This window comes from Diabrotica virgifera, chromosome 2 (genome assembly GCF_917563875.1).
Source record: "Diabrotica virgifera virgifera chromosome 2, PGI_DIABVI_V3a".
Lineage (NCBI taxonomy): Eukaryota > Metazoa > Arthropoda > Insecta > Coleoptera > Chrysomelidae > Diabrotica > Diabrotica virgifera.
In genome coordinates, this window is record NC_065444.1 from 14,816,857 (window position 1) to 14,840,827 (window position 23,971).

Here is a 23,971-nt window from a genome sequence, read left to right on the forward strand (position 1 = left end):
AATCTTCCTTTTTCTCCATGTAACTCGAAAATGATAAGAGATACGAAAAAAAGATAACACACAAAAATGTAGGGTTTTATTAGGTAAAAAATTTGTTTTTGTTTTTCATTATTGTATTTCTTATCATTTTCAAGTTACATGTAGAAAAAGTAAAATTTTTAAGAAAATTTAAAAATGCGCTCTATAAATTGATCTTATTTTTTTCAAAAACCATTCATTTTAATCCAGTCCAACTTTTTGAACATAGAAAAAACACTAGAATAAAAGGTATTGTAGAAGTAAAGTGATGCATTCAAATTCTGGGTGAATGAGAGGTCAAATAAACTTCTCATTTTTTCTTAAAATACGTTAGTCATCAATATTTTTTGCAGCATATCTCGCTTAGTTTGAATGTAATCGACCTTTAATATTACTTATTTTAAAAGCCTTTTCAAGCACTACAAAAGGTATTGGTAGCATTATACACCTAAAATCAACCGTTTCTCTGTTATTTCATGTTGAATACACCGATTTGCACATGCACCAAAAAAACAAACTCTTTTCACCTACCATATCTCTTTTTGTATTATAACTAGAAGATTTATGAAGGAACTAATGTCTTTGTTTTTTTATAAGATACAAAAATGTTTTATATTGTTTTTTTTTAGTTAGATGCATAGTTTTTAAGGTATGTATTCACAAAAAAACCGTTCGAAAAGGTGTTGTTTCAATGAAAATTGCCAATCTTCAACCACGAATAACTCAAAAACTGTTGAGTTTTAAAAAAAATTATAGAACAGTTTTTTGCTTAGAATTAGGTTCTCTAGCCACTTCCGTGGTTATTTTAACCAAGAAATTTTCCACCCCCGAGAAGGGGTGGAAACCACCCCCAAGATAAAAGCGCACATCATCATAGGGTAGACTTTGAATTAGGAGATAAGTAGAGGCTATTTCCAAAATTTCATTAAAATCCATGCAGTAGGATAGAATTCGGAGGTAATATCCCATTCTTGCTCCCATTGACTGGCGTACTAGTAGGAAAAGCTTAACATTCCCGGACGATGTAAAGATTGCCGTCGAGACAAGGTAATACAGAGTCCAGGAATGTGGCTTTTCCTACAAGGTATACATACTATTTTTCCGAAAATCGAACATTTAAATTATATTAAAATAAACATGTTAAAATTTTTAAATCGACATATTATTATTTTGACTCAAATATTCGTGATGCCACCAAATACAGGTTTTGTAACTATAGAAACAAAAATATTGAATTGTCAAATTTGACGCATTTGCTTAGTTTTGGCCGTATTTTTGGTGTTTTCTCGTGTTTTCTGTGATTGTAATCTTTTTAAAAAGCAAAATTACCTAATTTAATCATGAGTTATGATGAGTGTTCGATTCCTGGTACCGTACCCCTCCAGAACTGGTGGAAGTAGTGAATAATGCTCCATTAGATTTATTGCCAACAAAATCCAGAGACAAATATAACTATTCATACAACCATTTCATGGACTATCGTAAGAATAAAAACGCAAGTTCTTTCTCAGAAAATGTTGTAATGACATACTTCTTGGAGAAAAGGAAAAAATATTTCCTTACAGTAAGGAAATAACATTTCCGTACAGTTGGAAATAACATTTCCGTACAGTTATTTTCCGTTTCCGGCAACGGCTAAGTATAAGGAAATATCGAATATTTATTTCAAAATGTCAAAAATGTCTAAATTCCTGACCGATTTTCGGAAAATAATATAATTTGTAATAAAAGTGGCGCAAAAATTGTAATACGCAACTCTTACAAAAACCGCGCCTGGCAACACCACAAAAAATATAGTATGTATATCACTAGGTCCTTCAACGAAAACAATAGACACGACTGTAATCCATTCAGTTAATGGCCGAATAAATAATAGCAATAAGAATAAATATCTAAAAAAAATTGTTGTTAGCATACCCTAAAACCAATTTTGACAACTTAAAAAAAACGGTAGTCTAAATATGCTTATTATGTTGCACTAATCTCTTAATACTACAAAATAATACTGTATTAGTAGTATTACTAGAATCGTGCTTTGAATGTGTTACTTAAGCAAAGTAATATAAAAAATACGCGAAAAAAATATAAACCATTATAAAAATATCACCAATGTATAAAACAAAATTACCTGATCTGACTGACTATTCCAAATGCTATTAGACAGAGAATTTTGAGAGCTGGAATGTCCAGGAGATCCTGTAAGGCTTATCAAGTTCCGGTGATCAACATCTTTGGTTCCAAGGCTACTTTGAGAATCGTCTGAAAATAAGAGGGGAAATTTAAACACAAAAGTTTATCAGTATCAACGGAACATTCCACATTATCACTGCAACGTTGATTTGAGCCCTAAGCCAGATTGAGCTCTTTTTCTGTTATACAGGGTGTTTGGTAAAGAACGGGCCATAGCTTAACCTTAGATTCTTGAGGTTAAAATAGGTCGATTTAAGCTAACTTACCTTAGTACAAAAGTTGATAATAACCGAAATACAGGGTGTCAAAGTTAAACTTTTATTTTATTTATTTTTGAATATTTCCTGACAGGCATGGGACAACAACACGAAATTTGGTGGTACTGTAAATCCTACTAAATTATGTTTTTCTGGCTACTACCAGAGGCGTACGACTGGACATCGTGAATAGTTGACCCTTCCCAAATTCTACGCCACTGGCGGAATTGCTATTTTAGTGCAATTTTTTGATTCTCCAATACTTTCTATGTAAACAAAATACTCTTCATTCGTAACGATAAAGCCATTAGTTTTCGAGATATTTGAAGATAAAAACGAAGGAGCATAATAGACCAGTAAGGATCTGTTTTTAGGTGGATGTGAGAGGTGGCATTCAGATTTTTGCGGATAAAGTTAGGTGATAACTTCGTTAATAATAATTGATTTATGCTCCTTCTCAAATATGCCCGGAACATTAATAAAAAAAATAAAATATTTAAAAATTTCAAAAAATTTCGTTTTTTTTTCTACTTCTTTTGCTTATAACTGTAAAACGATTCATTTTGGAACAAAGTCGTATAGGAATAAAACAAAGATAATTAAATTTTCTATCAGATGCGATTGGTTAAAAATGTCTTAATTTATCACCCTTGCTGCAAAATAGCAATAAAGATAAAATAAGAGGGCAAAACAAGCCTGTCCTTATTCAATGATTTTCCATCACTTAGGTTACACTTGGAACCTTCCTAATTCGCTTAGAAAATTTTTGTAATGTGCTAACCGTTCATTAAAATTGACTTACTAGATTTTGCATAATAATTTTGCAATCTAAACTTTTTTCAAAAAATTAAAATTCTTTAAAATCTTGCACAACAAAAACTAGAACATACAAAGATTTGTCAATTTTCTTACATATAAAGAAGCACTCCACCTATCTAATGCACTTTACAGAATTGAAATCGGATTGTTTAAGCAGCCTCAGCAATGTTTTAAAGTTATAAACAATTTTTTGGCTTATAAACAAATTAGTCCTGTGGCCAGGAGGGGGTGCTACGGGCTCCTTTATTTAGATGGACTTACCCAAGATTTTGATGTATTTTTTGACCCGTAGAACACGATTTTTTGGGTAACAGTTGATCCGGATGTCGATAAGATTGTTATAAACAAAGAACTTGAGGAATTACATAACATCGATTTTTCGCAAAATAAAACATTTTTTTGTATTTCTTGGGTAATTCTAAGCAAAAAATGTTCTTACCAGTTTTTTCATAGGATGCATAGTTTTCGAGATAAACGCAGTGGAACTTTCAAAAATTCGAAAAATTGCAATTTTTGAACGCGAATAACTTTTGATTAAAAAATAAAATAGCAATTCTGCTGACAGCATTTGAAAGTTTAAGTCAAATTATACCGGTTTTAATTATTTGCCTTGCTAAAAATAAATTTTTTTTATTATTAAACAAAGCTATTTGTTTATAAGCCAAAAAATTGTTTATAAGTTTAAAACATTGCGGAGGCCCCTTAAATAATCCGATTTTAATTCTGTAAAGTGTATTAGAAAGGTAGAGCACCTCTTTATATGTAAAAAAATTAGACAACTTCTAAATGGTCTACTTTTTGTTCAGAAAGATTTTAAAAAATTTGAACTTTTTTAAAAACATTTAGATTGCAAATTTATTATGCAAAATCTATTAGGTCGATTTTAATGAAATTTGGTACACGGTTTAAGTATGTTACAAAGAAGTTCCTAAGCGAATTACTAAGGTTCTAAGTGCCACCAAAGTGGTTAAAAACATTGAATAACAACAGGCGTGTTTTGCCCCCTTATTTTGTATTTATTGCTATATTGCAGAAAAGGTAATACGTTAAGACATTTTTGACCAGTCGTATATCATACAAAATTCAATTATCTTTATTTTATTTCTGTACGACTTTGTTCCAAAACGAATCGTTTTAAAGTTATAAGCAAAAAAAGCAGAAAAAAATGGACGTTTTTCGAAATTTTTAAATATTTTAATTTTTTTATTAATGTTCCGGGCATATTTGAGAAGGAGCATAAGTCAATTATTATTACTGAAGGTGTCACCTAACTTTATCTGCAAAAATCCGAATGCCACCTCTCACATCCAAAAATAGACGTTTTTTCACAGATCCTTACTGGTCTATAATACATTAATCAAAATAAGTGTTCCTTTTCATTTTTAACTTCAAATAGGTATCTAGAAAACTAATGACTTTATCGTTACGAATGAACAGAATATTATTTGCATAGAAAGAATTGGAGAAGCTAAAAATTATGCTAAAATAGCAGTTTCATCAGTGGCGTAGAATTTGGGAAGGGTCAATCATCCACTTTCCCCTATCGTACGCCTCTGGTAGTAGCCAGAAACGATTATTTAACATAATTTAGTAGGGTGTACAGTGCCTATACTTTCTGAAAGAAACTATTTTAAAGTATTCTTTTTTTTTTTCAAATAATTTATTCTTTGTTTAAAACTTATGCCCGTAAAACTTTGTTTAAGACTTAAGAAATATGTGTGCCCGTTACTATAAAACTATTTGACATATCCTTATGATACTTGGCAAAAAGTGCAGGTACTGTACATCATACTAAATTATGTTAAATAATTGTTTCTGGTTAATACCAGAGGCGTACGACAGGGGAAAGTGAATGATTGACCCTTCCCAAATTCTACGCCAATGATGAAACTGCTATTTTAGCATAATTTTTAGATTCTGCAATACTTTCTATGCACATAATATACTCTTCACTCGTAGCAATAAAGTCATTAGTTTTCAAGATATTTAAGTTAAAAATAAAAAGACACACTTATTTTGATTAATGTATTATGCTCCTTCGTTTTTATCTTCAAATATCTCGAAAACTAATGGCTTTATCGTTACGAATGACGAGTATTTTATTTACACAGAAAGTATTGGAGAATCAAAAAATTGCACTAAAATAGAAATTCCGCCAGTGGCGTAGAATTTGGGAAGGGTCAACCATTCACGTTCCCTCGTCGTACGCCTCTGGTAGTAGCCAGAAATGTTTGTTTAACATAATTTAGTAGGGTTTACAGTACCAGCACCACTTACCAAATTTCGTGTTGTTGTCCCATGCTTGTACGAAATATTCAAGAATAAATAAAATAAAAGTTTAACTATGACACCCTGTATTTCGGTTAATATCAACTTTTAACCTCAGGAATCTAAGGTTAAGATATGGCCCATTCTTTACCAAACACCCTGTATAACGCTAGAGGACCTGGTACAGTGAAGTATCCCCCAAAATGTTCCCACGCATCTGGACGTCGCGAGCAGTTTCTCCTTGTTTGCATGTCCTTGAAGAATTTTTCATAAGACCCACCTGGATAATTATCATTATTATTATATTTTTTAAAAAATAATATAATCTACTACTACATTACCTTTTATTTTACTAACTAGTACTAAATGATTTCTATGACTAAACTTAATAGTTTTGAATATAATTAAACTTATTATATTTACCTACTTTACTATTTACAAATATTTTAGAGCAACACACAAAAAAAAAAAATAAATAAAGAAATTGTTATTTTCCTTGTAGAAGGTGTTCGAAATTGGCTACCACAATATGAACACAGCCTTCAAGACCGTCTTCAAATGATTCACTTACGTTTGTAAGCATTTGTGGCTTGACATTACTAAATGTGTTTCTAATTATGACTTTCGTGTCATTAATTGTTGCTGGATCTTCACAGTATACTAGATGTTTAATACAGCCCCAGAATAAGACATTTTCTTTACTTAATTCTCCCCCCATTCAAACCCCATATATTAAACTTGTGCTACTTACATCTAATAATTACACTTTTATAAAAAAGAACTTTTTTTATAATAAAACGTTTTTATTATTTATAGGAGAGAATATAAAATTTTAAAACTTTAAAAGGGTAAACCTTTAAAAGGGTAATGTAGCAATAATGTTATTTTGAGGTTTTACACCTATTCAAGTGGCTAGTTTCAATTACTTGTACACTGGACGTAAGTAACCACATTTTCTTTTTTAACTGTCAAAATTTCACCCTTTTGCATTTCAATCTAAGTGGTTCACTTATTTCCAGGTTTACACTGAGGATGGTCAGTTTGACCGAAAACGTTTTGTTGTACTTCCACTCCCTTGTGGATAAATTTTAAGAATTTTTTAATAAATTATATACCTACATACAACAGAAGTGTTTACTTCATTCTACGTTGTTAGAATATAAAATAATTTGACGATATAAAATGTTTAAAATTCCAAAAATTACACTATAATAAAAAAGTACTTTTTCTAATAACACGGTTTTGTTTTATACAGGACACAACATGTTTGGAAAGAATAAAATATGAATTTTTAGTAGGTGTATTAACTGTTAAAATTATAATTACAAAAATTACACTAGTATAAAAAAGTACTTTTTCCGGTTGTTTAAAATGGTATATATAATAATTAACTTATAAAATATGAATTTTAAGTATATCAAGTTTAATTATTTATTAAAAAAATTAAAAAAATATACGCAACAGCCGTGTTCGAACTAGGGAACTCTCGATCTGCAGTCTAATGCCACTGACCCACCATCAATTTGTAGATATCGATTTATTAACGTACTTTAAACTACATTGCGTTAGTCACATTTTTAAAATAGTTTGAAATAAAAAAAATCGATTTATCCACACGGGGTTTTTGATTAGTGGGGTAAAGCTTCGTAGATCCGTTATAGTAATAGATAGAAATAAAAGATAATAACAAAAATTGTAGCCAACTTTGATTACAAATTGATAATCAGTAATCGTAAATTGTCAGTTTTAGACAATTCAGTCATGACTTACCTAAAATTTGGATAGATTTAGACCCGTAATTAATAATTTGCTCTGAAAAATGAAAATATCTCGAAAACTAATAAATTTAGACACGGGGAATGTTATATAAAAATTAAAGTACGGTAATGGTACTTTTCGATAGTGATATAAAATACAAGGCGTTTCATTTAAAATTACTGAGAAATTAATGTACTTGCGTTTTGACTCACCCTGTATTCAATATAAAGAAAATTAGCAAAATTTAAGAAAATTTTGACAATAAATAAAAAAATATGGCATCAATAAACCATTGCCGTTGTGCTTATTTTTATTTATACAGGGAGTTAAACTTGTTACGATTTTCATATGAAATTAGTTATAACTTTGTAAATACCCTGTATAATATACTAAACCTTTATATTTTTCTAATGGAGAAGTTAAGAAGATTTCGAATATAAAATAAAATGCAGGGTGCTCCATTAAAAAAAACATAACTTTGATCTGTCACTATGTTATCGAACATCCTGTAACATTCTAACTAATTTTGTAATGTGAAGTTCAAAGTTGGCGACAATTTTTGTTATTAACTTTTATCGCTATCCATTACTATAACGGATCTACGGAGCTTTATCCCACTAATCAATCACCCTGTATAATAGCAGTTAAATATTGCATTGTTAGCTAGTTCTAAGCTATTGTGAAAATTTCAGGTACCTAGGTAGCCTAGAACTATTTTTAAAATGGATTACAAAATTTGCGGAGACCGTGACAACAACCAAGCCAAGTATATAAAAACGTTTTAAAATACTTGTCAATTAGCAACTCTGATATCCAATCTGTCATGTCAATTTTTACTTCAAGATGTACCTAGAGGTGTGAAAGTTTTTTTATATCGTTTGTTTATTTAAAGTGGTATTTTAGTTCCAAAATTAATTTTCATTTATATATTTTAAATCTCTCTTGAGGCGAGTATTACAAATACGAAGGTGATAATTTATAATTAATTTCACTAATATTCAGTGTTTTATTATAATATTCTTTTAATACATCGTTACCTCTTCAAACCATGTTTCATTTCAACCTTCTTAATGGTGCCTGTATGTATAATTTTTTACTACTGCTCTTGTCCATCTCACTGCGTCTTGAACGCCTAGCTCTCTCAATGTGTCTTCGTTTCGTATCCTATCTCTGAGTGTGACACCTCTTACGGATATTAGGGTTTTCATCTTCTCATTATTTTTGGTCTTTGTTGTCTCGGCCCTTGTCTCAGCTGCGTATATCAGTACGGGTCTAACACATGTCTTATACATGTGGACTTTGCTTTCGGTTCTCGTATATTTATTCCACCAGATTATATGCCTCAGAAAACCAGATATTCTCGCTGCTTTTGTTGCCTGCTGTTTTGTTTCTTGCCACAGATGCCTGTCGCTAGATATTTCCACAACCAGGCATCTAAAATCCATGACCTGTTATATGGTCATCCACTACTAATTTACATCTAATTGGGTTCTTGATATTACCATCGATTGGGTTTTCTCTGTTGATAGTCTCAGGTTATATTTTTCGGCGGTTATTTTAAATTTTTGTAGTACGCGTTGTAAGTCATCCTCGTTTTCAGCTAATAAAATAGCATCATTCTGTATCTCTGATTCATTTTGTTAACACTGGCTATAACTTCATCCATTATCAAATTAAATAGACATGGGCTGAAGCAAAATTTGACATGTGTGCCTAAAAAAGGTTAGACTTTCTAGAACTAATGCCTTTTTGTGAGATCGTAATGCTCCAATCGCCAAAGGAGGTTACTAACTTACCAGACCACCAGTCAAATGATACAAAATTTGCAAAAATACACGTCCGATATCGTCGAATTGTCTCAGATCCACAGGTGTGTAAATTACTAGTATTTTACAGGTTAAAAAAAGTTGGCTCAAGCTTAATTTGCGGCCAGGTCCTTCGATACTTCACTGTATCGGCTTAGATTCTTTGAGACAGCTAATTTTAGTTGTAGATATAGTATAGATTGTTTTTCCACTGAATTGAATCACGCATTGGTAATCCTGGTTCGTCTGCTGCAAGATCTTGATATATCTTTCCAATACCTTGTCGTTTTGACGCTTATCAAATCGATCCCATGAATTTAACTTACCCATATCGTTAGATATTCCTGGGATTATCCTGTGATCTACATCGAGAGCTCTGCTGTTTCTTAGATTTTCATGGTATTCTATCGGATTGGTATAACCTTGTTTTTCGAACATGGGAGGGCTTTCTGGGGTGTCTAAAAAAATTTAATAAACATATATATCAGCTTAGCACTTATTACGCTGTTTTAAAGCATGAGTATATATAATCATATTTTGTTTGACGCAAACAACAATTCTTAAAGACAAGATAGGTACCAAAAATGAAATGGCAGAAGATATACCTGTCGGAAACCCACAAGGAAAAGAAACAACAAAACATTAAATGTTGGACAATTAAACAATGGATGGATATACAAAGGAATGGTTGGGTGATCTCAATGAAGCTTTATAAAAGATAAAACTAAAATAGTTTTGGCTGTTTCTTTAATTGTTCTTCTTTTTGTGTAGATGTGACTCTGTTTTTTCAATGTGCCTCCAGCAAGTTGTCGTTCCATAATTTTTCCTATTGGGGAACCGTCTCTCGCCGTCCTTACTCTTTGTGTAGTCATTTGGCTTATATGGTCCTTTCATTCTAATTTTGTTTCTTACCCAGTTATTGATGATGAAAGGGTTGCCAATGCGAGTCCATTATACCATTGGATATAGAAACTGAGTCAATACTCGCAATCTTAAAATTTGTATTTTTAATAATTGTTACAAAATCATGAGGCAACCAGTTTCGAGGCTTACAATTTCTGCCTCATCATCAGGCCAGTACATAAAGTCTTCACAATTACAAACTACAAGCTAAAAATAACAAAAAGACAAAAATGTACACATAATATATAAAAACAACTAGGTCTTGATTTAAATTAAAAGACATACAATAAAGCAAAACAACTGTAGAGTATTGAATTTAGTAGTCTATAGAATGTATATTGAGACATTTTGCCATTGGGAGTGACCAATCTACTTACATAGGGTGTAGGTGTATTTTGATCATATACCATCTTGTTAAGACTCCATCAACCTTTAACCACTTAAGGATTGATGGTAGCATAATATATTATATTATATACCAAGCAATTCTCATCAGATTGGTCACTCCCAATGGCAAAATGTCTAAATATACGTTCTATAAACTACTAAATTCAATACTCTACAGTTGTTTTGCTTTATCGTATGTATTTTAATTTAAATCAAGACATAGTTGTTTTTATATAAATGTGTATATTTTTGTCTTTTTGTTATTTTTAGCTTGTAGTCTGTAATTGTGAAGACTTTATGTACTGGGCCTGATGATGAGGCAGAAATTGTAAGCATCGAAACCGGTTGCCCCATGATTTTGTAACAACTATTAAAAATACAAACTTTAAGATTGCGAGTATTGACTCAATTTCTATATCCAATACCAGGTATTGATGTTCTCCACCTTGCATCTCCGTCGTATATCTGTACTTCTAGCTCTGTCCCATAGTGTCGTATCATAGATTTTTTGAAAGGTTTTCATCTCTGCTATTTCTAGCAGTATTTTTTCCTTGCTGTATGAGTTCGTGTTTCTGCCACGTATGTCACTATTGGTCTGATGATTTGTAAATTCTGCCTTTCATTTCTTTTCCGATATTTTTATTTCTCCATATTGTTCATTGAGACAACCTGCGGCACTGTTTGCTCTATTCACTTGATCTTCCACTTCTGTTTCGAGCTTTCCGTGGCTAGATAGTGTGATGCCTAATAGACTCCACTTGTTCTATTATCTGACCTTCCAGCTCTAATTTACTAATAGATTTGCTGTTATAACGAAACCTGATTCTTTACAACTACTGATATCTGTAATGCTTCTTCCTAGATTTTAAGTTAAAAAGTTAAATCAAATACCATGTACTTTGTTGTACATGTTTTATTTTCATTATATGTAATGCACTTACCACATCATTTTATTCCACAAAAAGTTTTGTCAACTACTATATGAAAAAGAAACCAATACCAGACTTTGACCAACAAGTAGTAGTGTTTAAAATTAATTCACTTCCTAATCACACAAGACAACAGTTTTCGATTTAGACTATGACAATATTCTTCACAGTAAAATAGGCGCTACATGGCTACATGGTCAAGATTATTGAGAAACACTACTATTTGTGAATTATACTGTACCAATACTACCTGTATAATAGTTTATGGGTGCGTTAATTTTAGAATTAGGCATTGTTCGAAATTCTCACAAAATTAATCATTTATTTATTTATTCAAAAGATTATTTCTATCCTCATACATTCACCCGCGACATCATCATCATCAATGGCGTTACAATTCTTCGTGAGCCTTTGCTACGTTTACTATGGCTTTCTAGTCCAAGAGGCAGCGCTGAAAAATCTCTTTGAATTTACTAAAGCTAGATTTTTCACAGTTGATTACTGTGAGTGTGTAGAGAAACATACTGCGGTCGGTCAAGCGAAACGTAGAACAGGGGTTACTGATAGGTTATCAAAGTTGCTTAATCTTATTAAGAACAATAAGAGCCGAAAGAGAAAACAACTACAGAGTGGTGTCTACAAACTAACTTGTGGTGACTGTCCGAAAACTTACATCGGTCAAACTGGCAGAACCTTTGACAAACGGATAGCAGGACACAAAAGGGCTTTCAACGATAGAAAAACAGACACTTCTACATACTCACTACACCTTCTAGATCATAATCATTCTTTTAATGAAGAGTTTCAAATTCTGCATATTCAAAATAAAGGCCTTAAGCTATCTTTATTAGAATCCATGGAAATTAATAAATTAAAAAATACAGATATAATTCTGAATGACCAACTCGAGACAAACAGCTCCCCACTCCTCAACCTCTTCAGTTAAAGACTTTAAAAAGGCAAACACATAGTAAACTAAATCACTTGAGAAAGGCACTCTGCCGAAACAGCTGTAGTCACATAGTTATAATAAATTTTGTGGAAGTATAGAAAACAAACGTTTTCAGTGTTTTATTGTCAGATAAAATGAACTTCCATCAAGTAACGGTCGAATCCATAAATTATTATACAGAAATAATATCCTAGTTTTAGTTTTCGGTCATTTACATTAGTTGTAGTATAGAGAAAATTCGAAATTCGAAACAGTAATGCCGTATTTATTATTTACATATGCCTGCGCCTAATTGAAAAATTGACTCACTTTATAATAAAAATACACTACAATGACAAAAAGTTACATTTATTAATTACGATAAACATACCTGTTGTAGGAGGAGGAGGATTCCAAGCAGCTTCTGGTTCCCATGTGCTTAGATCTTCTTCGGGATTATATTCCTCACTGGGCGGGTAGGGATTAACCTCACTGGGCGGGTAGGGATTAGCCTCACTGGGCGGGTAGGGATTAGCCTCACTGGGCGGGTAGGGATTAGCCCCCACAGGGGGTTCAAACATATCCTCCCTGAAGTTGTCCTCCGATTGGTAAGTTATGTTAGAAGTTTGATAGGAAGGATTTGCAAATGTAGAATCTGTAACTGCGTCAAAAATAAAAGGTTATTGGACATACGGGAATTTAAGAGGATAGGCGCAAAATCTTGGTCTAATGCTATTTAAACGCATTCTTTTTTTTCAAATCCTGAGAAAAGTAATAAATATTTTTGAAAAATTTAAACGCAGAATGAAAGATTATATTATTACCGAGGTCCGAGATTCCCTCAGAGTAAACAAAAAGTTTCTTTTGAATGAAATTTATGAAATAAAAATTCTACCAAATTTTCTTTTTTTTCACCCCTGTAACTTATTAAAATAATCGTTATAGAAGTTTTCAGGGACTTTCGGCCCTCGGTAATAATGTAAACTGTTTTCTGCGTTTAAATTTTGCAAAAATACTTATTAATGTTCTTAGGATTCTAAAAAAAATGAATGCATTTAAATAGCATTGGACCAAGATTTTGCGCCTACTCCCTTAAGAAATAAAACGCAACTTTGTTTGACCAAAGAACACTTATTTCTATATATAGATACTTACACAAAATTTTACGAAAACATCCGAAAAAAATAAAGGAAGGATGAAAATTTGGGAATAGGTAGTTGAAATTGTCTATTATTATATACAAAAATGTTTACAATTCTACATCCCCCCATTTAACAAAAATTGGGAAATACGGGGTGAAAAATATTTGCTCGAGAGTGAAAAAATATACGTTCAAAATAGGCCCGGAATTGGATAAAATGACTCATTCTAAGCAACTTTTGTTCTACAGAGTTTTTTCACCAAGTCAATACTTTTCAAGTTATTTGCGAGTGAATATGTTCATTTTTAACAAAAAAAACATGTTTTTGGACGGTTTTTCGCAGATAAAAAACCGGTTTTTCGCTAGATATTCTAGCGAAAAAAATATTCATCGTAAAAATATAGCTTATAAATAAAAAATTGAAAAAAAATGGTGTACACGTGAGGTCTGCAGACCCAGTAGAAGCAGAGTTGTGGCTAAAGAAAAGTAGGTTTTTCTTCGTCAAATTCAAAATCGAATATTTCAATGTGAAATAACCAAAAAACAGAGCACTTTTCGGGGAAATTTTTTTTAAAGTGTTTAAAGAAAGGTTTATTTTTGTTTAAAAAAAAACTTCTAACATTAAAAATAAGCGAGTTACGCTCAAAATATTGTTAGTCCCTTTTATTTTTTGGTACAAAAATCGCGAAAATCACTCCCTAATAAGCTTCCCAAATAAAATGAATCACCGCTTCACAAGTTACTTTACTTATGTATTGTTTATATTATCTATAAGTTTCATTGATTCAAAGTTCTCATTTTTGAAAAAAAATGGGTTTAAAAAATCATTTTTTTAATTTTGAAAAAAAAAATGGAATTGTTCATGGAATTAACTTAACAATTATTAGTAATACCAAAAATCTTAAAGAGTAATAAAATGTATGTTTTGCTTTTCTGAATATTTTTGCTTTTTTGTTTTCTTGTTAGACAAAAATTGGTTATGCTATGGCTGTTCAAGATTTGCCTAAACTCGTGATTAGTTCCTCGTTCAAGCCATTTTAACTACAGCTTTTTCAAAAATAAGCACTTTGAACCGATGAAACTTACAGATCATATAAATAATACATAAGCAAAGTAACTTGTGAAGTGGTAATGATAAAATTTATTTGTGATGCTAATTAGGGGGTGATTTTCGCAATTTTTTTAACAAAAAATAAAAGGGTCCAACAATATTTTGAGCGTAACTCACTTACTTTTAATGTTACAAGTGTTTGCCAAAATTGGCAAAATTACTAATTTTTTAGTAATTATTAACTATTTAGTAAGTTTTTTTTGCCAAATTGGCAAAATTATTGACTAAAATCACTAGTCAGTTGTGTCTGAGTTTAGTGAACCGACTTTATGAAATAATATTGCTTGGAATAAAAAATTATGGTCTGATGTGCAATTACATTCTTCTAATGGAAAAAAATATTTTAAGATTTTTCTCAAATTATGGATACCAACAAAATTTTCATTTATAACTCTTTTATCTTTAAATTGACGAAGAAAAGTTATTCTTCACAAAAAGCTCTTCATGTTCTAAGATTTATGATGCAACCAACATATTATATAAAATTTTATTAATTTTATACGAGGTATATAAAAAATATGAATTTCGATCAAAAGTAAAGTACCTTTATAGTTCATATCATTTAAATTAGAATGATATAATTGCACATTAAAACATAATTATTAATTCTAAACAACTTTTCATAATAGCAATTTTCCATATTATAAATTAAAATACGTAAATAAACAAAGTTTTCGTTATGATAATGCTCGCATTTTCAGCTTGTTTATACTTAAATAAATTTTTATCTTTTGTTTTATTAACCAAGTTACGTAAATCAGGGTTATCAACAAATTAGAATTACATTCCCTAATGGAATAACTTCAATTCATTTAGACAGGTGCTCTGAAATAATAAATACAGTTTTTTGCTTTTACTGAAAATATGTTGCGTGTGGAGTTAGCGGAGATTGGAATTATAAATTGTAAAATTTCCTCATCTTCCTTTTCTCAGCCTCCGTTTGGCTTGCATTGTTAGAAGCCTTGGAGGTGTAACTAGAGAATGGTCTCAATGTTTTTAATCTGGTAGGATATAAAATGGTATTTTAAATATCATTTTTTGTGCTATTAGATTAAAAGCTTAAACTCTTTTATAAAAAATTGTTTACCATATGCATTGTTTGATTCCGTCGTTGCTGAACCGTAGCTGCCATTATTTCCAAATTCCAATTCAGCTTTTGAAAACGGAGGCATTGGTGGGGGTAGCAAGGGTATAGTATTCGTGTCATATCCATACGAAGGCTGAGGAGTTGTTGGCTCTATGAGTGGTGGTGGAACTTGGGTATTCGGAGCCTTGAAGTCATCAGAAATTGGTGGAGTAAAACTTGTTTCCAATGAAGAATCGTTGGTGTTATTGAAACTGCTGACGTTGCTAAACAAAGTGCTGCTAAAAGTCTGTAAATAATGACATATTACTTAAATATTGTAACAACTTTTGAGCCCATCAGAATCAAAACCTGCTAAATCCTAAATTTTTCGTTCTGTTAAATCCAAACTAAAGTACAAATTTCTGAAAATATAAGGGGCATGTAGAAAAATGACAAATTAGTGTGCCATTTTATGATATTTATTAATGCCCTGTTGATTGAAAAATGCCGGACACTTTATTTTAGAAAATTTACATTTTTAATGTTCTTTTTGCCTCCTGACAAAATTTCAACACATGGATCTAGCAGGCTTTGATTCTATAGGCCTCAATTAAAATGAAATGAGCGGTTCGTTTATACGAAATTTATTTATACAACTGTACAGAGGGAATTTATCTTATAGACTAACTTAATTCTAATAACATCCCGCTATTTATAGTGAACAGGTTCTTTTCTAGAAAATTCTGCCCATCTCTAGCTCTCGCACACCTGCCGTACATTTTGAAACATTCTTTACCCCTCACACGCACACCGCTTCGATCCTTCGATAGCTACATTCCAACATGATACTAGAGTTGTGAACCGTTATACGGGGGTCGGTCACAAGTTCTCTTTCGTTACAATATGAATACAGGTTTTAATGAGTGTTGGAAAATGGGCTATTCCCGGATATAACAACAAAAATGTTAGGCCTGAATCCCGCGTACCAAAAAAAAGTTGATTAATAGCAAGTTTATTCCTGACAAGTTTATGATTGTGAAAACTAGCAGGTTGTTTTTAAGTTTATTCAATAGCAAACTTTATATAATATATAAAAAAATTATTGTCAGACAAATATGTTAAGCACTTTAATAAGTCCAACATGTCAAATGACAGGAATTATATTGGTGGTAAATAGCAGTCTGATTTTTGCATGAGAATTTAATGAAAGGGTAACAAATCAATTGGAAGCTTTGTCTGACAAAATACATGGGATGTTTTCGTAGTCTGGCATTCGAAACCTGTAACCTGTTCTACAATTAAAACTTCCCCTGTTCCAGTGTTACTGTACATCAAAGTTTGTCCGACTAGACACCGTTAAGCTATTAACAAATTTTCAGCTTGCTATTAATCAACTTTTTTTTGGTATGAAATGAAATGAAGGGGTCAGAAGCAAAACCGCCTAAGTAGCAAAATACACATTTTGAGAAATAAAGCATTAAAGTTTTATTTATTTATTTATTTATTCAATAAACGGCAGAGCCAATTTACAAAAAATGTATAAAAAAAATGAAATATTATGGTAAACAGTAAAGATAACCAATTTTAACCTAAAATAACAAATAACAAAAGATAATAAAAATGACAACAATAAAAACCAACAAAATTAAATTAGTAACAATAATAAATAATTAATAAATTATAGGAACTTAGTGCTTTACTTCAGTTACTGAATTATGTATGCTTCTTTTAAATACACGAAGACTGTCCACAAATGGATCAAGACTGTTTTGATTATGATTAATTAGACGCAAGGTGCGTGACAATGGGGAGTAAAAGCAATAGTTCGTATTATGATAAGGTATGCGAAAAATTGGGGAAACCCGTCTTTGGACAGTATTGAGGCTTATAGCTTGTAAGATAGTTGGGCAATGATATAGACCATTTAATATTTTATAAATGATTGTTAAATCTGATTTAGCCCTTCTTACTTCCAAGCTATCCAATTTAAATGTTTGATTAACCAGATCATAATTAATGTTAAAACCCTGACAAATATTGATATGAGCTCGAAATGCCAAAGAACGAAGAAATGTTTTCTGGACGGACTCAATATTTCTAATGTGACAATCATAGTAAGGTGACCATATAATTGAGGCATATTCCAGCAATGAGCGCACAAAAGAAACATATAACCTTAAAAAACAATTCGGTGACAGTTGAGAACTATTACGTGTTATAAATCCAAGATTTCGCATACTCCTATTAATCATGTCTGTAATATGTGGTATAAAAGTTAATTTTTTGTCAAACAAAACACCTAAGTCTTTAATACAGTCCACAGATTCAATAACAGTATTGTTCAATATATACGTTTTTACAATGATATTGTTAGAGCGACTGAAGGTAATACTAAAGCATTTTTTAACATTTAATTCTAGACCATTATCAGTACACCATACACATAAGTTATTTAGATCCTTTTGTAGCAGTACAGTGTCTAGTTTGGACTCAATAACCTTATAAAATTTGAAATCGTCCGCAAAGGCCAGAAGTGCAGAATGTAATATTATAGTACTCAGGTCTCTAATAAACAAGTTAAACAAGACAGGGCCTGAGTGAGACCCCTGTGGAACACCTGAAAGCACCTGAATCTCGCTAGATAAGTAATTGTTAATCCGAACGAACTGAGTACGCCCAGTTAACAAACTATAAGAAAATCTTACAAGGCTCTCACCCAAACCCATTGCACTTAGTTTGGCAACAATATGTTTATGACTAACTCTATCGAATGCCCTTGAGAAGTCCGTGTAAACACTGTCTACCTGTTTGGAGCTCTCAAAGGCATTCAACAGGTCAAACTGATACGTTAAAAGGTTGGTCACGGTGGATCTACCTTGAGAAAATCCATGCTGCTCGTCATTTAATATTTTGCGACAGTGCCAGGATAGATGGGTGGAAAATAATTTATCAAAAAGCTTAGGAATAGCTGATAGTATGCTAATCCCTCGATAGTTACGAACGTCACTCTTATTGCCACTTTTATGGATAGGTGTAAGAAAGCTGACTTTCCAAAAGTCGGGAAAAATACCAGTGGAAATGGACAAGTTAAACACATGCAGCAAGGGTTGGCTCAACGTACAAACACATTTCTTCAGCAGCACAGAGGGAATACCATCTGGGCCATGTGAATACCTACTCTGCAAACTATTTATACCATCAAAGACCTCTGTTAAAGAAAATTGCACTGTATTAAGATCCAAACTATAATTAAAGTTATAGTCAGGAATCTCCCCATCATTGTTTTTATATGATAAAGCAAAATGTTTTGAGAATAAATTTACAATTTCTTGACCACTGTCGGCAGTCTCATTATCAAGAAACATACTATTAGGATATGCACTTGATCTCCGTAAATTATTCACATGTTTATAGAACAGACTAGGGTTAACGGACAATTCTGTATTTATTCTCATTATGTAGTTGTTGTGACATTCATTGCGTAAAATTTTACATCTATCTCTACTTTGTGAAAATAATTGATAGTCCTCATAATTCCCAGTCTGCTTAAATTTACAATGTGCTTTTTTCTTATCAATGATTAGCCTCTGTAATTCCCTGCTAAACCAAGATGGAAAGTTACATGACTTAAAATGTTTAATCGGGACAAAATGATCAATAGCAGAGTACAAAACATTATAAAAATATTCCACACATTTGTTAATGTCACCATGATCAAGTGCATGATCCCAGGATATGCTAGCTAAATAGTTGTTAATAGCATTAAAATCACAGTTCTTAAAATCGTAGTAAAAAACGTCATATGTTAAATCTAAATCACTTTTAAGAGGGATGATAAACTCATATGCTGGGTGATGCTCTGTTATGGTGGACAGGTTTTCAGAAGCATAATTAACTACAACACTACACATATTTGAAAAAATAAGATCTAGAAACACACCAAAACTATTTGATAAGGAATTCACCTGCTTAAGGTTAAGATAGTTGCAACAGGCACACAAAATATTAGCGGATGTTATAGATGCTGCTCCCTCAACCTGCAAACCATCCTCGGAATTAACCCAGATAGCTTGTGGTAAATTAAAATCACCGCAAATCACAAATTCACAATTTGTATAAACACCCACAAGATCTGAGGCCGCCGAGGAGTTTTTGCTCCTTTAAAAATTCTGGACGTTTAAAATTAAAAATTTTAAAGTATTTAACAATTCAAAATAAGTATAAAATTTTAAAGATACTTCTGGGGAGAAATTTTTTTTATTTTTTTTTACTTCTTTTGACAAAAAAATGCACTTAGGTTGTTTTACCTTTAAGCAAAAATGACTTTATAACACATAAAAGGAACTAAACAAAAGCTTAATTTTTAATTAATATTTATTTTTTCTTAAAAAAAACACAAATTTTACTTTTTTTGTAATACTAAAGTTACTCATAATCTGACAAAAAATCTATGTACTCGTCTTGTTCGTCGTTGGCATCTTAGTCCAGGGTGATAAGGTTTTTCCCATGACACTCGAGCCGCCAGGGTACTGAAGCGTTTTTTCGACAGGTAATACCTATAAGAGCCAATTGTAACTATTTCCTGCGTAGGATCTGGCGGCAATTTTTATTTATAAACAATTAACTGTCAAAAAATTGCATTTTTCCCTTTTTTTTTCAAATCAATGGAAAACAATGAAACTTATGGTTTTTTCAGTACAAATATCTTTGAGATTATGGAAAAAGCTTTAAAATGACGTATTATAAAGTTTGATATACTCATTTATTGTTAATATAATTGCGAAAAAAGGTCGGAATTGCAAAAAAAATTCATTTCGCAATATCTAATGTAAAAATTAGTGTACAACTTTGAAATTTTTGTCACATAAGGGTTCTTTAGTGCTTAATATGTGATAAAAATTTCAAAGCGATTCATTCAATTGTTTAAATTTTATTCAAATTGTTTATCCCAGAGAGCATTTTTTTTGCAATAACATAAGTCAGAAAAAAATGACGTTAGAACCATTCCACAGGTGTCAAATGAAAGAGCATGAACTATATTTTCAACTCGGTTTAAAAAAAGCGAATAAAAAATGCATTTATTACTAATAAATAATTATGCAAAAGTACCGTAAAGCTTTCCTTATAAACTTTTTATTTTGTTATATAAGAAATTATGTATATTTATTACAATTTTTTATCAATTATGATATAAATAACATTACTTGGTAGTTGTGCACTTAAAACAGGGCAAAAAAGTTAATTTTTTTGGAAAAAGTTATTCAAAAAGTTTATAAGGAAAGATTTACGATACCTTTGCATAATTATTCATTACTAATAAATGCATTTTTTATTCGGTTTTTTTAAACCAAGTTAAAAACATAGCTCATGCTCTTCCATTTGACACCTGTGGAATGGTTCTAACGTCATTGTTTTCTGACTTACGTTATTGCAAAAAAAATGCTCTCTGAGATAAACAATTCGAATAAAATTTAAACAATTCAATGAATCGCTTTGAAATTTTTATCACATATTAAGCACCAAAGAACCCTCATTTCACAAAAATTTCACACCTATACACTAATTTTTACAACAGTTATTGCGAAAATATATTTTTTTGCAACTTCGACCTTTTTTCGCAATTATATTAACAATAAATGAGTATATCAAACTTTGTAATATGTCATTTTAAAGCTTTTTCCATAATCTCAAAGATATTTGTACTAAAAAAATCATAAGTTTCACTGTTTTCCATTGATTTGAAAAAAAAAGGGAGAAATGCCATTTTTTGACAGTTAATTGTTTATAAATAAAAATGGCCGCCAGATCCTACGCAGGAAATAGTTACAATTTGTTCCTGTAGGTATTACTTGTCGAAAAAACGCTTCGGTACCCTGGCTGCTCGAGTGTCACGAACAGGGTATATTTTTGTCTTATTACCCTGGCCTATCTTCTTTGGAAGACTCAACAGCAGTGCTTGCTTTTTTCATTGTGTTTTGCGGCTTTGACTCATGCTGCAAATCGTTATAAAATTGATGGTAAATGGGGGGTATGAAATCTAGCAGCTGTTGTAAATTATCCCATTTTTGATACTTAACTTTTAATTCTGTTTGATCTCCAAGACGCTCCAAAGTAACATTATTCACCGGTCGTCCAACATTCTTATTGCATTTTTCTTCGTCTAAGCTATTATTAAAACAAAATAGACCAGGGCGCATCTGTAAAAATATTAGTACATTTGGACGTTGAGAGGTGACTCAAATTGTTTTGCAGAAATTGCTTGAAAATAACTCAAATAATAATATTTGGGTTATCCTCCCTCTCAAAAAGGTCCGGAATATTGTTTAAATAATCAAAATGTCAAAAAATGAAGGAAAAATTCGATTCTTTTCTTCGTTTTTTGATTATAACTTTAAGAGTATTCATTTCCGAGAAAAGTTCTATTGACATAAAAGTTGTGTAATTAAATTTCCTACAACATAGAGTTGGTTGAAAATTTAAAAAATAGTCACCCTTGCTGCAAAATAGCAATAATTGGGAAAAAACTGTACAAAAACAAGTATTCCCATTTTACATTTTTCAACAATTTATGCTAAATTTAGGACCTTCAAATTTCACCCAAAAAAAAACTATATGATACAGTTAAACAACACTGTAAATTTCATTAAGATCGGTTCAATAGATTTTGCAAATTAAATTTTGCAATCCAGCTTTCGCAAAGAAAATTTTTTCAAACTGTTACAGGACTGAAAATAAAGCAGATAGCAAGTTGGAATTTTTTTTGCTTATAGAAGTGTACTGTACCTTTCATTTGCAATTTGCAAAACTAAAATCGATTAACCACCACGGCGTCAGGAATTTTTTTAAATAAACATTAACTATTGGTGTTGCGCGCAGGACACCGGATAGTTTGCTCTGATTGGGCATTCCAATGACCTTTGATAATTATTGATACATTATAATTTTTATTACATTTCGATATAAATAAATAAATTTGTTTATTGCAAAATAAAAACACATACTCTATCCTTTGAAATAACACTTTTTTCAGCAAAAACTTTCTTTGTTCATATATTTTAACTTGAGAATAAAAGTTTATTATTTTTAAACATATACAATTGTTTAAACAATATTTCACAAACAATAATAAAATTAGTTTGATTTTTGTGGAATTAAAATATTAAAATACAACAAAATATAGAGTAAGAAAATAATATATTAGATGAAGATTGGAAGAAATTTTGGTGGAAATCAACTTCATGTGAATCGAACACCGCTGTCCTGCGCGTAGCACCAATAATTAATGTTTATTTAAAAAAATTCCTGACGCCGTGGTAGTTAATCGATTTTAATTTTGTAAATTGGAAATGAAAGATACGGTACACTTCAATACGCAAAAAAATTTAAACTGGCTGTCTGCTTTATTTTCAGTCCTGTAACATTTTGAAAAAATGAATTGTTTTTGCGAAGGCTGGATTGCAAAATTTATTTTGCAAAATCTATTAAACCGATCTTAATGAAATTTAGAACATTGTTTTACTGTATCATAAAGTTTTTCTGGGTGAAATATGTAGGTCATAAGTGTAGCATAAATGGTTGAAAAACGTAAAATGCGAATACTTGTTTTTGTATGGTTTTTTTCGCAATTATTGCTATTTTGCAACAAGGGTGACTAGTTTTTTTTAACTTTTAACTAATTCTATATTGTAGAAAATTTAATTACGCAACTTTTATGTCAGTACATCTTTTCTGGGAAATGAATACTTTTAAAGTTATAATCAAAAAACGAAGAAAAAAATCGAATTTTTCCTTAATTTTTTGACATTTTAATCATTTAAACAATGTTCCGGACATTTTTGAGAGGGAGGATAACTCAAATATTATTATTTGAGTTATTTTCAAGCAATTTCTGCAAAAAAATTTGAGTCACCTCTTAACGTCCATCTCAAAACAGATGGGCCCTGGACTAAAATTGGTATGTTTGGTTTTCATTATATTTAAACCACTTAATGTCTCTCCATTTGATCACATGATTTTCGCTAGCCTTTTTTGGATCTTTAATGAAATTGTTTAAATTTGAATGGGATACAAATCTGTCATTTTATGAAAAACCAATTTTTTTGAACACTTTTTTTAGTCACACCAGTGATCAGGTACAAATATCTCAGGATTTTATTTTTCAGTTTTTCTATTAGGGCGAAACTCCGACCACACTCCATATAGGTGAGACTAGGTTCAAAAAATTTGTGGTCAATATTTACAATATGTGTAGTGCGAACTATGTGCATGAATAATTTGCTTATATTTTTATTCTTATTCTAACCGCCGCACAGTGGGGCAAGAGACAACATAAGTTGGCATTAAATCATTGTCGATATATTATGGCCAATTTTTTTTTCAAATATTATA

The 23,971-nt window shown here is 31.2% G+C and overlaps 1 protein-coding gene across 2 annotated transcripts in view; it reads right to left on the reverse strand.

Moving 5' to 3' along the window:
* LOC114345346 (regulation of nuclear pre-mRNA domain-containing protein 2) overlaps positions 1-23,971 on the reverse strand; it is a 76,725-nt gene that overhangs the window by 27,202 nt on the left and 25,552 nt on the right. Inside the window, exons 7-10 of one of the 2 annotated variants that reach the window (XM_050643415.1) lie at positions 15,605-15,890; positions 12,657-12,926; positions 9,442-9,573; positions 2,147-2,277 (exon numbers count right to left, since the gene is read on the reverse strand). In XM_050643415.1, coding sequence (XP_050499372.1) covers positions 2,147-2,277; positions 9,442-9,573; positions 12,657-12,926; positions 15,605-15,890 — 819 coding nt within the window. The remainder of the gene's footprint in view (positions 1-2,146; positions 2,278-9,441; positions 9,574-12,656; positions 12,927-15,604; positions 15,891-23,971) is intronic. The other variant, XM_050643416.1, reaches the window with a different exon arrangement.